We start from the raw sequence: 15,363 nt of genomic DNA on the forward strand, positions 1-15,363 counted from the left end.
AGGTATGAATCTGAAATTCTAGAGCAGAGTTTGACAGGTAGGGGAAGCTCCGATCTGGGAAGATTCTTGGGGGCCACATTTTATTTGCGGCAGAGCTAAGAATACCGAGCGTGATCAAGGACAGAGTATCATCTGAAATTGAAAGAACCAGATGTAATGCTATGTATTAATTTGAACATTTGCCTATCACGTCTACAAAACCCCAACCATGCCTGTCCAGGAGTAGTAAACCCCAGTGCAACAGCTTTCAAGCATGCAAAAAGCACAGCTCAATTCTACGTAAGGTATTTAAGGTTTAAATGCACTTGCATTTCTGATCACTAGTTATATATAAAAGAAGAAGCCTACTGCAAAATGAGATTCCCCAACCATGGTCTATACTAATGGAAAACACACACACCTGAAGCCATTTTTCTAGGAAATCCAGGATCTAGCTGTTGCTGCATGGTGATAGCATTTCCTTATAAAGGAAGGTGAAAGTTCCGTGCATGTTGTTTTTTACACAGAAGCATTCTACATTTAAAAAAAATTAAAATCCTAGAAGCCTATTGTTACTTGTAAACAAGGTGCTTAAGGAGCATATGCCTTGCTTGAAAAGGAAAATCCACGGTTGGTGTTTTTGTTTGTTTGCTTCTACTGTCACACCAAAAAATCTGACCATAATTGTCATAAGTGAAGTGTGGTCTCCATACCCCAGAAGTTTTCCATACCTAAGTCTACACAGCCTGCAAAACAATCAAGCCATAGGTTTGGATTCCAAATGATCTGACTATGTTTGGTAGGGAGCGTGTGCGTTCCAGTGGCTAAACTGATTTGGGTCCAGTTCCTGTTCAACCATGAAGCTCATTGTGTGGTCTTCATCTGGCTCTCAGCCACCCTGCCTCACAGGGTTGTTCTAAAGCTAGAATGCCATTCCACTGTAACTTTCACATTTTACTACTTCCCCAAAGTTAGCATAAAGCCAGTACTGAACATCAGACTCACATCTTGTGAATTTTGCTGTGAGCTTTTTTCTTGTCTTTGCTGGATACTAAATTCAGTAGGGGCTGATGTTGATTGTGAGTTCTCTGGGCAAAACTGAGAACCAAAAAGGAACTGAGAGTCACTCATACTGCTGTAATCACCGGGAGCACTGGTCCAGCTGGATGATTTACTAGGCCTGAAACAGGAAAGCAGAAAGGGGCCGTGTAATTAATACAATAATTATGGACAGGATTCTATTTGTTATTTATGCCAGTGTAAAAGCAATGGCACAAATCATAACAGCAAATTGCAGCTAGGCAACAAGTTGCTGCTTTTATTCCTTGTCACAGTATGGAGTATGATGTTGGTAAGCAGGGAATGAGATTGCAAATTGGTTGCAGAATCCGACATGATTCTGTGACGGAGAAATGACATGCCCTTGCAGGTAAGGCCATGGGTAACTTCCTTGCTTCTTCATTCATATTACACCTAGTCTATCTGCTATTATCTGCAAATTGCCATTTGATGCTACATTTCGATAAGCCATTTAACTAAAAGAAATGTAGGGGTACATTCTGAAGTGCAGGCATTCATCATGAAAGTCATTACAGCCAGGTCCCAAAAGAGAGCCTAAATATGCAAGCAACTATGTTGATCTGTATCAACAAACCCACACTAGTAGTTTTCATTTCACCAGAAGCATGCTTTTATAAATCTAATGTGTCTTAACTGTCCATTCAAGAACAAGTCACTCTTGTCAATCTTACAAGCATCAATTGCTGTCTTTGGATCAAATCTATTCCCTCTCTCCTCTCCCACCTACCAGTAAGATTGCTCTTAAGCTCAGAAAAAAAACAACAACAGAAAAGTCTGAGCAAATAACAGGTGACACCATCAATTTCCATAATCAAAAAGCCTCAGCATTTTGACCGTGCAAGCACTGGCTCCACTATGAAACTTTTAATCAGCCATAATCCAAGCTAATAGCAACAACAGAGTTCTTCCTCACTGGGACAGGAACTAATGGAGCTATATCTTTATCACTGTCCCAGATCATATGACAAAACCAGGGCTTGCACACAACTGTTTTGTCTCCCTTTCTCCCATCACTTGATTTAAAAAAAAATTCTTTAAAGGCTATGGCAGAAGCCATTGGTGCTTAAAACCAAAATAAAATTATTCACCACTAATCACATGGTGTTTAACCACTACATTTCTTCTTTCAATCCTGTGCGCTTAATAATTTATCCCCTAGCTTAGGGAACATTTTGATTTCTACGATGTATTTGATCATTGCCTTTTCTGACTCTTTTAGATAGTACCTGTCATACTCTGACATGTTTTTTTTAATGTCAGCAGCCCAATTTCAACAAAAAAAGTACTTTCAAAAACATATTTGCTATTTATAGGATTGCAGACACCTGGAAGAGAAGTACTGACATCAGAAAAATGACTGGGAAGCATATGACTGTAGAAATGCAATAAATATGCAAATTGTGTTTTAAATATAATAACACGAGACTAGGAGCTCAGCTGTGTATCAGAAGCATGCAAAGCTCTATGCTGTGCAAAAATTACATTCACAATATGCCACCCACAGCTATGTGCTTTTCCTTTGTTTTCTATTAGTAAAGGAAATTGGTATGAAAGTGGTAAATTCAGGGACAAATCTACAACAGATCCACACCAAAAGTCTTTCCAAATCATACAACAAGTTTTCAGTCATACGACAAAGGATCAGACACGCTCAAAACAATATATAGTATTACTACAGCTTCACACAGTTCAGTGACAGTGAGACTATCATGAGCTTTATGAGCTTCCAGAGGGCTCATGTCAGTGTCTGAATGATGGACACGTACATTTGTAGTTTTACAGGAGTCTGACTTGTTATGTGTCTTACAGGTTTCCTTTTCCTTATGTCTCTCTGTGTGCTAACTTTTAACTTGAAACAGGAATAGAATTCTGGCCTCACAGAGATGATTATTCATTTATTATAATAAAGAAAAGCTCTCTTACATGTAAGAAAAAAATACCTCACCTTCAGTTAACTATAGCAGTCGTTTCTATTCAGAGCAAACGACTTTTGATAAGCTGCTGTTGGGTACCAAAGAACAAATTGTTAGGAAAATGTATAACTATATGTTGGAATTTAAAATGCAGGATGAAATGGTTAAAGAATGTATGATAAAGTGGGCACAAAACATAGGGCACAATATTGATATTGATCAATGGTTGAAAATATGGCAAAGTAACATAAAATTTACAAAATCAGTTAACCTTAACGAGAACATATATAAAATGTTTTATAGGTGGCACATGACCCCAGAAAAACTGTCAAAGATGTATACAGATGTATCAAATAAGTGTTGGAAATGTGAAACACAAGTGGGAAGTTATTATCATATGAGGTGGTCATGTGGAGTAGTGAAAAAATACTGGAAAAGAGTACATACTATGTTACAACAAATAATGCTCTGTAATGTGCCATTAACTCCAGAATTGTTTTTATTGAGTATGATACCTGATAGCATAGATAAGTCAAAGAAACATATAGTCATGTATACTGTTACGGCAGCTAGAATTTTATATGCAAAAAATTGGAAAAGTCCGACGATACCGAAGCAAGAAGATCTTATTGAAAAAATACGGGAAACAGCAGAAATGGACATTTTATCAGAAGTCATGAAGGATTATCCCCTACAGAAGGCAACAGAAAGATGGGACCTATTCAACAAATGGACTAAATTAACAGGCAACGTGTAAATAGCATATACTGAAATGAGAGCTTAATCTAAAAGGCAGAAAAGAGAAAACAGAATAATTTAAAAATATGATATGGCATTAAGTTTAGAATGGTTGTTAGCATGCTATGATCTCTCCTCTTCCCCATAAATTCCTAAGTCCCCTTTTCCTTTTTGTCACCCCTTATGTTAAAAAATAAAAATTAAAAAAAAAGTTAACTATAGCAGTCCAGCATTAGAGGAGGATGAAGAAAGATAAGAGTTGATTTGAGCCACAACTCCTTCCCTCCCCAGTCAAAACTGGCATTGCCTATGGTTTAAAAACTAACACAGCTGCTAAATGCTTTTTTTTAAAATTTCCATTCTCTTCTTACAGAGAATTCTCCTTACCACAGAAACATAGTTTTGCAAGAACTGACTACAGCTGTCTACAAAACAAAGTAGAAGACATGGTAATTTTCTGAGGCTGCATTCCTCTTCAAAGTTCAATAATGTTGCCCTCAATTTTCTTCCACACCACACATTAGCACACCTACATATTACAATAGGGAGTACGGAGTGCAGAACACACCAAAGGGGGGAGGGGTAAATAATATGCCTCAAATCATCACCACTGGCCTGAAACAATCCAGGTGTCTTCGGCCACTCAGTACCCTGGCAGTAGGCAATTGGTGGCGCTCTACAAGTTGTTGGATATAGCTCCTACCAGCTCTTGGTAGCTGGGACTGTTAATGAAGGATGATGAAAGCTGTAGCCCAACAACAACAAGGCCTCCACCCTTCATTCTATTGGAAAATCTCCCATCACCACACAAGTAGATAGGAAAAAAGAGATCATTATGAGTACTGGCCCACCAATGATCCTCAGGGTTTCTCAATGTCTGTATAAATCCTTCATGTGTAGGTGGGAAAGGGTGCTTCACGTTCATGGTAAGAGCCACAGGATCAGTTTTGCGAGCCTTGTGACCTTTAGCTGTATTGGTCTATAAATCTGTGGAATACTTCCTGTTGGCCTTGCTGACTAGGGATTAGTCCAACAAAAGGCTTCAGAAAGAACCTATCTCCTCCCCACAGCATTTTACTCTGTTTTCTTCCCATTTTAATTCAAGTATCACCCATGCAATGGGAAGAGGGAGACACCTTTTGCACAACTTTTTCATAGACATAAATATAAAAGTTTAATGCCAAGATCTCATACAAAAGAGAAAAAAAGCTAAAAGCTCCTAGACAATAACACAATCAAGCTGCATGTATTTATTTAAGGAGTAAATCAGGCCAGTGAACATTAATCGTATGTTAAGTCTCTTGTCACCTTCTGCCCATATAAAATTCTATTACCATGCTTGCCTCGGGTAAATACAACTAAATTCTCTTTAACTGATACAGTACTATTATTAATTAATTTTCTTGTTTTAACGTTTTTTTGTATCCGCCACCACAGCAAAGCATACTGGCAAATTATTCACTAGCAGTTGGTTTTCATGATAATTGTGCAAAGTTAATTTATAATTCTGTATGCACAGTAGACCAAATTCCTTACTGAAGATTAATTTTTTTTTCAAAAAATGTGCCTAAAAGAGTGGCACTTCCTTCTGCTTTTCTGTTAAATTTCCCTCCCACTGCTTTCTCTTTATGTCTACAAAAGGAAAAACAGATTTTTATTTTGTTACATGCTGATGCAGGAGCTAATTTCCTATGACTTCTGTTGAAATACCCAAGCTCATAAATGCAATAAAATGTGCTACACAGTTGTACCAGGCATACATAGTAACCTGAGCATCATGATTCATTTTAGCACCACCTTCATCAATACTAGAGAGGCTTTTTCACATAATAAGCTTTCTACTGTAAACAGCACGAGGGAAATCATGGAGATAAAATGCTTGGAAACCATCCAGTAATTTGATCTGGCATTCAAACAATATCTCATGCACATTTTAATATTCCCCCTGAAGTAAAATTAAATCTTGCTATCAGATCTCTGTTCTTGCAACCAGGAATAATGGCAAATGATATGTCATCTTAAATTTAATGGATATATTTGCATCCACTATAACTCTTAGTGATATCAACCCAATCAATGCAGTTCCTCACTACCTACTACTGATGCCTTTAAAAATAGAAAAATCACATAGCTGCAGGCAATGAGCTGCCTCATCATCCACTGCATTCCTTGTTTGCAAATTCTCATATAGGCTAATAAGCACTATTTAATAAAAATTTACTGGGCAGCAGGTAAAAAACCAAGGTCATCGTGCTGTCTTCAACTCCAAAGAGATAATCCACACATTATGAACTATCTTTGATATGCAGAAATAATATGCCTTGAAAGCTGTATAGTAAGACAATTATATTCATGGAAGACATAGCGGGACCCTTGCTGAGCACAAATGTTCTTAACCTCAGCATGCCTCCACATCTTCTGTGCATATGAGCTATGGCAGACATCTAAATGGTGTTGGTCAAGTGTTATTTTGGACTCACTCTCCTTCTCTTTCCATCTTTCCTAGAAAAAGTCTGAAATATAAATTAAATTTAACCTCCAACACTTTTGATAGGACTGTAATTTTCTGGGTGCCTTTGTTTCCATCCAAACAGAAGCTCTATGATTCAATATAAGGCAGCAACAAGACAGCTATTTTACCTCCATTTTGTACCCCATTGATTTAAAACAAATTCCTATATGTTCACATTTTAAGTCAATAGGAAAGGTGCTGAGTGACTGGCAGCCTGTTGTCTACAGCAGTGGTTCTTAATCTTGGGTTACTCGGGTGTTTTTGGACTGCAACTCCCAGAAGCCTTCACCACCAGCTGTGCTGGCTGCAGTTTCTGGGAATTGCAGTTCAAAAACACCTGAGTAACCCAAGGTTAAGAACCACTGGTCTACAGCAACTGGGAAACACAACAAAAGCTACCTTTCCTGGGGTTAAAATGGATTTGTTCTTTAGTTGTGTCGGACTCTTTGTGACCCCATGGACCAGAGCACACCAGGCCCTCCTGTCTTCCACTGCCTCCCGGAGTTTGATCAAATTCATGTTGGTAGCTTTGATGACACTGTCCAACCATCTTGTCCTCTGTCGTCCCCTTCTCCTCTTGCCTTCACACTTTCCCAACATCAGGGGCTTTTCCAGGGAGTCTTCTCTTCTCATGAAATTGCCAAAGTATTGGGGCATCAGCTTCAGGATCTGTCCTTCCAGTGAGCACTCAGGGTTTGGCCAATTCTACTAGGTTTCTGCCTCTATTTTGGGAACTTCACTTGAAACAACCAGGGTCTGGCATTAGTATGTGGCCAAGATGATTCTGCAGCTTTTCTGTCCCCACCACCACTTTGCAGGATTCAAACCTAGTCTGTTCTTGAGATATTAATGATCTGGTAAAGGTATTACCAACCCTTGTTTTTGAAATGATGCAGTTTTTCCTTTGTTCAACATATACCCATTTAACACTATAATAAACTTAATAAATGCTACTTCACTTCCTAATTATGCATGGCTTTCATTATAACTTCATCATTACTCCTTCAATAGCTAGATTGTAATGGTCAGTACTACTATTATTGCCAAATAATTTATGGTTTCTTCTTACTTTTTATGAACATCGAGTACTTTTTTCACCATTGTATTCCTTATTTCAAGACATTTTGTACCAGATTAATTTTTGGTGTGGTTCTATCTTCATAATCACTTTCCATAAGCTCTCTGGAGCAAAATATTTGGTACAAAATAATACCTGCTTTTAAAATGGAAAATGTTGAGAGGACTGCCATAAACTCTCACAGACATGTACCACTTATTTTTGGACTCCTGTCTGTAATTTTTCTGCACTATCCCTGCAGAGATTGTGTTAAGCCTGAAGACATGGACTTTTCTCCATGAAAAGTTGCAATTTGTTTGATTTTTAGTGGTCCAATAAAATGTATCACCCACTGTTACTATCATGTCTCCCATCAGTCTTCTTTTCCCAAGGCTAAGCATACCCATTTATTTCAGTCTTTCCTCATAGGCATTGCTTTCCAGTCCTCTGATCATCCTTGTTGCCCTCCTCTGAACTTGCTCCAGTTTGTTGGCATCCTTCTTAAAGTTCTGGTAGAAACACAATGCTGGACAAGATGGACTTTGATCTGATCCAGCAGTTCTCTTCTCCATTCCATAGAGATACAATCTGGTAAAACTATGGTTATCATAACTATGGCAAAAACAGGGAATCTTTGGCTGCCCAGGTAGTTTGGATTTCAATTTCAACAAGTCTAGTCAGTGTAGCCAATAATAAGAGATTAAAGGAGTTGTGTTCCAAAGCATCTGAAGGGCAACGGTTCCCCAGCCATTGCATATAGCTTTCTTCCAATAAGAATAAGAACTCTTAGTTTTAGCTGTATGATCCTGATTATGATAAACAACAACAACAACAACAATAATAAAGGGATACAACAATAGCATATTATGCGACTTACCCCATTTTTGTAGGAATGCTAAACAATTCTTTGATATTCCACACATTCACACTCATTTTTCAGATTTCTCTGCTAAAAGAAAAAAAAGAGAAATACTGTATGTGTTGCATGGTTTATTTTGTTTCTTATACACTTGATCCGAATAACCACATCAGTTTCAACAGCTGCTTGCTCAAATGCCATAGAAATTATACAGCTGCCTTCTAAGGCTACAGAGGTCCTTACTGAAACATCTCAAATATGCATCCTAATGAACTTTCAAAATAAACACTTACCACTTACAGAGATAATCTGCAGAGGAGTCTGGGAACCTGGGCTGCTGTAACATAGAAGTATGATATTATTATTCCCAAATGATGCTGTTAAAACTAGTCTCAGTCTTCATGTCAGATGTTTGTGACTCACTGCCAATCAGACAAGCTGTTTCAGTGCCATTATTGCCAGTTGCATTTATATAGCAATAGTGGCCATTTGTCTGAGTTGTAGGGATGCTTCAATCAAATGGCAGTCTGAACTCCATCTGTTTCCACTGCTTGGATGATATGCCACTGGTGGCTAAGAGATCTGAAGATACCCAAGGAGCTCCCGACCAAGATTACTATTCTGCCATTTGGCCAGGGTAGGTGGCAGCTGCCAAAAAAACCAAACTACCATATTAACAGGGCTAAGCAGGACTACTGTATTCCCAAATGCTCTCCCACTGAACCTACGGCTCTTAAGGCTGAAATCACATTGTCTGGATATTTTTTTAAAAGCCAGATGTATCAATTAAAAGGAAGGAGTTTGAAACATGCCTATCAGAGAAGCATAAAGCCTGGGCAGGAAGAAAGATTATCCCAGTGGCATTTAGCACTAAAAATCAATCAACATAGGGAGTGAAGAATACAAACTCATATCACTCCAGTAGTAAATGTATATACAGTAGCTTAAACTGGGACATTGTGATACACACCAGCTCCCAAAAGTTTGCAGAAGTACAGAAAAGCTTAAGAACTAAACCTAAACCACCCACTCCATGACACCTGAGGACTAGGCATATTCAGTGACTGCAGAATGCAACCATAAATCAGGAATAGGTGAGTGTTGAGGAGGGGAGAGAGGGAATAGCTTTCTAGAAGATCCCATGGCTGGCTGGAATATAGAGCAGGAGCACTCCAAACTGCAACAGGTCTCATTTCTGTTGTACTAATCGGGAAGCATTGAGATTTCGTCTCCTAGGTATACCAAGACAGCTGACAGCCCCAAGAGGTTCAGGAAGATAATTATATCTCCCTGGGCAAGTGTCTGCAATTGCATCTGGCTAATTCATCTTCATTCTTCAGGAATTTTTGCTTTAAACAAACCAAAAGCTGCCACATTTTACTGGTATAACAAGTTAAAGTGAGCTGACTCAGGAAGGCTGACTACCTTTAAAACAAATTTATATTGCTTCACATATTGTGTAGGTGGCAAACCATGATTAAGTTTCAGCCAAAGCAAATACATAAGCATATTAAAATTCTTCTGAAATTGCTAAAAATATTTAAGCACATGCTTATAATTCTCATAGGAGATAAATGCATCTAATGTTGATTGGATCACACTTAATAGTTATAGTTATTCTGAAATGTTTAAAACCCACAAAAACACGACTTTGGAAATTTTGTCACTATCTATCTTCTGTTCTGGGTTGGCACAAAGTTTCAACCAATCCATTAAACAGAGCTCTTTTGCAAAATCTGTTGGCTAAGAACAATAATATATTCTATCCCCTGCTAGTTATAATCACTAGTAATACACAGTTCAAGTGGAAGGAGAGGCTATTAAACACAAGCTTGCCTCTCTGACATACCTGTGGCTTGCTCCATAACAAACTGTTGAGCTTGTAGTTAATTCTTCAGGATACTGTATATCATGGTAAGTCTTTGCAGGGAGATAAACCCTGTAGCTTCCTGAAGTAGCAGCTTTGTAAAAGCACTCTCATATAGAGCTTCTTCCCTGCCTTTCATAGGTGTCCAAAAACCATGGGCAACGAGGTTGGAATCTTATATCTAAGTACTAGAACACTCTGGCATGGCTGTATAGATAGCCTATGGTCTAAGCAGAGGGATATAGCTCACTCTCCCACTCCACGATGAAGTGTTCCCCTCCACAAAACAGCCATTGGATAACTGTACCCCTTGCTTTATTTTGTTTTGAAACAGTATTTGAATATGTTGAATCTTCTTTTTCTGCACAGAAAAGAACCACACACATAGTCTTACAAAATATAAAACAAGGCAATCTAATAACCTGCAACTATGGTTCTTCGAGTGGCCATCTACTGTTAAGTAGTCACATAAATAGGTTCTGTGCCTGTATGAACACCATCACAGAAACTTATAGAGCTCTGCCTTTGAGATTTCCTTTCTCTTGCCTTTATAACACATGATCCATCTGCTCTCCTCAGTCCCATATTGTTCTCCACAAGAAAGAATAATAAATTTGGCAAGACAACTGTGGGGAAATGGAGAGATTGTGTGAATACATAGATGGCCACTTGTAGAACTATAGTTACAGGCAAGTAACATGTCCTTCCTCATGGTCTCTATGTTCCACACAAGTGGGTAACTAATAAGCTTAAATTTAGGTGGTGGATATCATACCAAAATAGAGGACAAGATTGCCCTGACAAAGAAGTATCTCTTTAAGCTTGCAAATCAAGTCTATAATGGTTTACAAATTAGAGATTGGGACCATATTGTTGCCTTACAGATGTCCTGAAGCTCAGCTCCTCTCATTAATGATGGAGACACTGCTCAAGTTGAACAGCTTGTAATAATATGGCAGAGTTGTTCTTGTAAGTTCTTAGACTAGTCTTATTGCATCAAATTTGTTGGGAAGATATTGGGCAACCTGTCTTAGGGTCCTGGTAGCAGACAAAAAGCCATACTGTTTTTCTAAATTCTTTAGTTCTTGATAAATAAAAGTTTTTTATTTATCAAAATTTTATGTTCTGATCTAATTGAAATGTGAAAATTGCATCCTTTAGCAACCAGCTATGTATGGAAACATGGTTATGTCTTTTGCTTTGAGAAATGCTACTACTGGTACCATACATTTTGTGAACAGGAGCTGTTCCTAAAATGAAAGGAAACACTTTGAATTGGTAGATCTTCTGATCTACAGCAAAATGAAGGAAACAATGATGTTCTGGTCTACTCGAAATGTTAAAATATGCAGCTTTTAGGTCTGTTGATGAACACCAATCTCCCTGTTTCAAAAGTGGCAAAATTGTTTGCAAAATCACTATCTGGATTTTTTTTTGGACGGAGGGGTGTTATATACTTGGATGTAGGCCACCATCATTCTATGGTATCCTAAAATATGGGGGATAATATCCGTTGCCCATATATAATTTTGGTACCTTTTTATCGCTTCTTTCTCATCACTATCTCATCCTTGAGGATCTTTGATAGTTTAGTAACTCGAATATGACTCGTAGGAGGAAGTGTCTTGTATTCTGTTGCATTACCATGAGTTAAGATGGCTCTAACCCATGTATCAGAGGCGGTTGTGTGCCACGTGTTTATATGATGCACTGATTTTGTTTCATATCTCATTGAAACAACTGCTGTTGGAGATGGAATAAATTCACAGTTGTTAGTCTTGGTGTCTTTAAAAGACAAAGCTGCTGCTTAGACTTTTGGTTGACTTTTTAAAATGAAGATGGTTGCTTGTACCTGCTGTGTCTGGTTTGTGAATGAAAGCATTGCACTGTTGATCAGCCTAAAGCTTTTGATCTTGGTGATTTGAGTGCCTGGTATTGGTAGGACCTCTAATATGTTTTATACTGCTGTGTTCATTGGCAGTAGGTATTTAGACTCCTTTTCTCACTGTTGCCTTCTTTTTGTAGAGGTCTTCCATTTAATTATTAGTTTTAGTGTTAAATAAACCCTTCCCATGAAGTGGGAGGTCTTCAGAGTCTTCTGCTAATCCTGATTATCTTAGCCAGGCGTGTCTCCTTCGTTTTACACTCACTGCCATGCTGTTAGCAGCACAGTATGCTACATGATGAGCTGAGCGGATTTGTTACGCTACTAAGGAGCATGCTTCCTGTTGAAATGAGATGGTTAATGATTTTTTTATCCTCAGGAATACATGCTATAATGGCCTTGAACTTTCCACAAATAAATTGTTGATATTCACCCACCATTTCCTGCTAATCTGAAATCCTCATATGATGTGCTCCCAAGGAACAGAATTTCTTACCTAATAGAACGAATTTTCTTCCTACCTTGTTAGCTGGTGTATACTTTACTTTATCTTTTGCTTGAGAAGTCTCAACTATAATTGAATTTTCTTTTATACATATATAAAGTTTTAACAGCCATCAAAGGGAAAGGAAAATATGGTAAATAGATTTAAAACTGTGGAGGCTATTTACAAATTAACTGTCTGTTAAGCTCCAGATTAGTCGAAGACTGTTGTCACCACAGTGGACCAGAAAACCCACAATAAACTGAGGAAAGTGTGTGGAGAGTGCACTATTAAGGCAGGAAGAGGAAATCTCAAGGTGAAAGCTGTGGAAGTTTCTGCAATGGTGTTCACCCAGGCACAGAACTTCATCTATGTGAAACATAAAGACCACGATGAAGAGCAATAAATTGTCATGAAAGTACAATTACCAGACTAAAGGCACCATTAAAAAGCAAGACTGTAAAAACCCAACATTAACAATCAATACATTAAATAAAGCAATAATGGATTCAAGAGCTTCTTTAAGAGACATATGTCTTCAATTTCCAGCAGAACACAGTAGGGAAAAAGATAATTTACACTTTTGGAGCATGGTTTCAACAACGGTTCTGCCACCAAGAAAGCCCTGCTATGCAACACTATTGACTGCAGTGACACATCCAACAAAGACACAAAAAGCACATTCAAGAACATGTTGGTCCTAATCTACCCAGTATTTTCAAGTCAGTAAGTAGAAATACACTGTTAGCTAATTTGGCTGATATATTAAAAGGTGACAAGACCCGAGGCAGGGCTGGTTCTACATATTTTGCTACTTAAAAGAAGGGACAAGATGGCCTAAAAACTGATTCCCCCCCCCCCAACACTACTCTGGAAGCCAGTTCACTAAGGTATGGCAACAAATGTGTGACAACTATGCATTTATTGTGACAAAAATAACTGTCAAGAAAGGCCTTTGGAGTTTTCTAGTAAATAATCAGTAAACCAAATATCTAAAATCGAGATTGAGATATAAATTCTTATAGTATTAATACATTATAACTGCATGCTATCAAGTCAAATCTTAGTGCCCCCTTCCAGAATTTCCTAGGTACAGAGTACTTAAAATGGCATGCTAGATATAGAGTATACTGTCACATTATTATTATTATTATTATTATTATTATTATTATTATTATTATTATTATTATTATTATTATTATTATTATTATTATTATTATTAGTAGTAGTAGTAGTAGTAGTAGTAGTAGTAGTAGTAGTAGTAGTAGTAGTAGTAGTAGTAGTAGTAGTAGTAGTAGTATATAATAATGCCATTTTTGTAGCACTGATGGTGATTTCTGAGATCTGCAAATGCTTATACTGTAGTACTGTGTGAAATTTCTTGATATTGTTCCCAAACCCCAATGACTATGGGGACCACTGAGGAGTGTTTTTTCCAGAGGTGAGATGTTTCGATTGCCAGGTACTTTGGTACTTTGTTAGTTTTTCCAATTCTTTATTTTCAACTCTGGCATCCCCAAGAATTGCAATATCAATGATCTGGACATTTCTTCTTTCTATTACTACTATGTCTGGTGTGTTATGTTCAAGCTGTCTGTCTTTCTGGATCCGGAAATCCCATAAGATCTTGACTTCCTCATTTTCTGACACCTCTACCTGATGTTCCCATGGGTTTTTGGAGGCCTCTACTACCTCCTTCCATGTCTAGTCGTGCCAGCCACGTGACCACAGAGAACTGTCTATGGACAAACTCAAGCTCTACGGCTTGGAGACAGGGAAGAGCACCATGCCCTAGAGTTGGACACGACTGGACTAAATGTCAAGGAGAAACTTTACCTACTATCTCCTCTACTGTGTTTGCAGTAATCCACAGCCTCCAATTTTTTGTGGTAAATATAATCTGTCCACATCACTTTTTGGATATGGTGTGTGAAGCATGTTCATTAGTTGGATCCAGAAATCCCACAAGATCTTGACTACCTCATTTGTCAGGACTATGATGATAATGAATTGGACATACTGTATCTTGCCCATTCAGTTATGTTTCTGGACTGCACTTCCCAGCATTATTCTTGGGGTGCTCCTGGAGATTTCTGGGGTTGCAGTCCAAAAATATGAAAGAGCACCCTCCTAATGTTTATATGTCCCATTTTTGAGTTACAATACTGAGCTTACCTTGATTCATATTTCTAACATTCCAAGTTCCAATTATATATGTCATGCAACTTTGGACTTTCCTTCTCTCAGTTGAATGTCTTTGTGGCTCCAACTCCCTTGCTTCATTAAAAACAGCAGTACTTATACTTATCCTTAACTCTTCCCGAGTAGCTGACTAAATAACTTCCAACTGGGGAATCTCATTTTCCAGCCATCCCTTGTTATATTTTGGATTATTTCATCAAAAGGTTTACTGTGCTAGGAATCTAATGGAGTCTCGCTTTCTGACAGTACAATACTGTACTGTATTGGTTTCAGCTGACATAAACTGCTACAAACTGTGCATCAAAGAGGAGGCTCTCAATTGTCTGAAAACAACTCAAGTACGTACTCTAGAAAACATCACATCTTCTCATGTTATAAGGCTGTTGTGCAGAAAGATATATATTGCTCTTGAAACCTTGGATTACCTGATCCACATATGTAGAATTGTTTAAAACAATTGAGGGAAGCATTCCTTTTTCCTTTGGATCAGAGTTGTCACCCTTTTTGTATAAACAGAGATCATGAGCATTTAAACAGCTGCTTAACACAATAATATCTATCTATGGGGACAATTTTTATCAAGATTTGTGGCACAGATTTACTGTGACATAAACTTTCGCGGTCTAGATAGAGATGGGCAGACTTCAAGCCTGTTCATCTATTTTATTGGTTCCTTCCTCTTTTAACAGATATTCACTAGTTGGAATCCTGTATTTCTCGACTGGTTTCTAGAAATACAGCCAGAAAGGGAAAATGCACCTTTGAGCACAAATAATTTGTTTTCACC

The 15,363-nt window shown here is 38.0% G+C and overlaps 1 protein-coding gene across 2 annotated transcripts in view; it reads right to left on the reverse strand.

The window, feature by feature from the left end:
- IHO1 (interactor of HORMAD1 1) overlaps window positions 1-15,363 on the reverse strand; it is a 46,767-nt gene that overhangs the window by 30,751 nt on the left and 653 nt on the right. The window contains exons 1-3 of one of the 2 annotated variants that reach the window (XM_078388789.1): window positions 8,432-8,449; window positions 8,157-8,228; window positions 985-1,159 (exon numbers count right to left, since the gene is read on the reverse strand). In XM_078388789.1, the coding sequence (XP_078244915.1) occupies window positions 985-1,159; window positions 8,157-8,212 (231 nt within the window). In that variant the 5' untranslated portion in view covers window positions 8,213-8,228; window positions 8,432-8,449. Of the gene's footprint in view, window positions 1-984; window positions 1,160-8,156; window positions 8,229-8,431; window positions 8,450-15,363 lie in introns of those variants that run through there. The other variant, XM_020795371.3, reaches the window with a different exon arrangement.

This window comes from Pogona vitticeps, chromosome 2, assembly GCF_051106095.1.
Source record: "Pogona vitticeps strain Pit_001003342236 chromosome 2, PviZW2.1, whole genome shotgun sequence".
Taxonomy (NCBI): domain Eukaryota; kingdom Metazoa; phylum Chordata; class Lepidosauria; order Squamata; family Agamidae; genus Pogona; species Pogona vitticeps.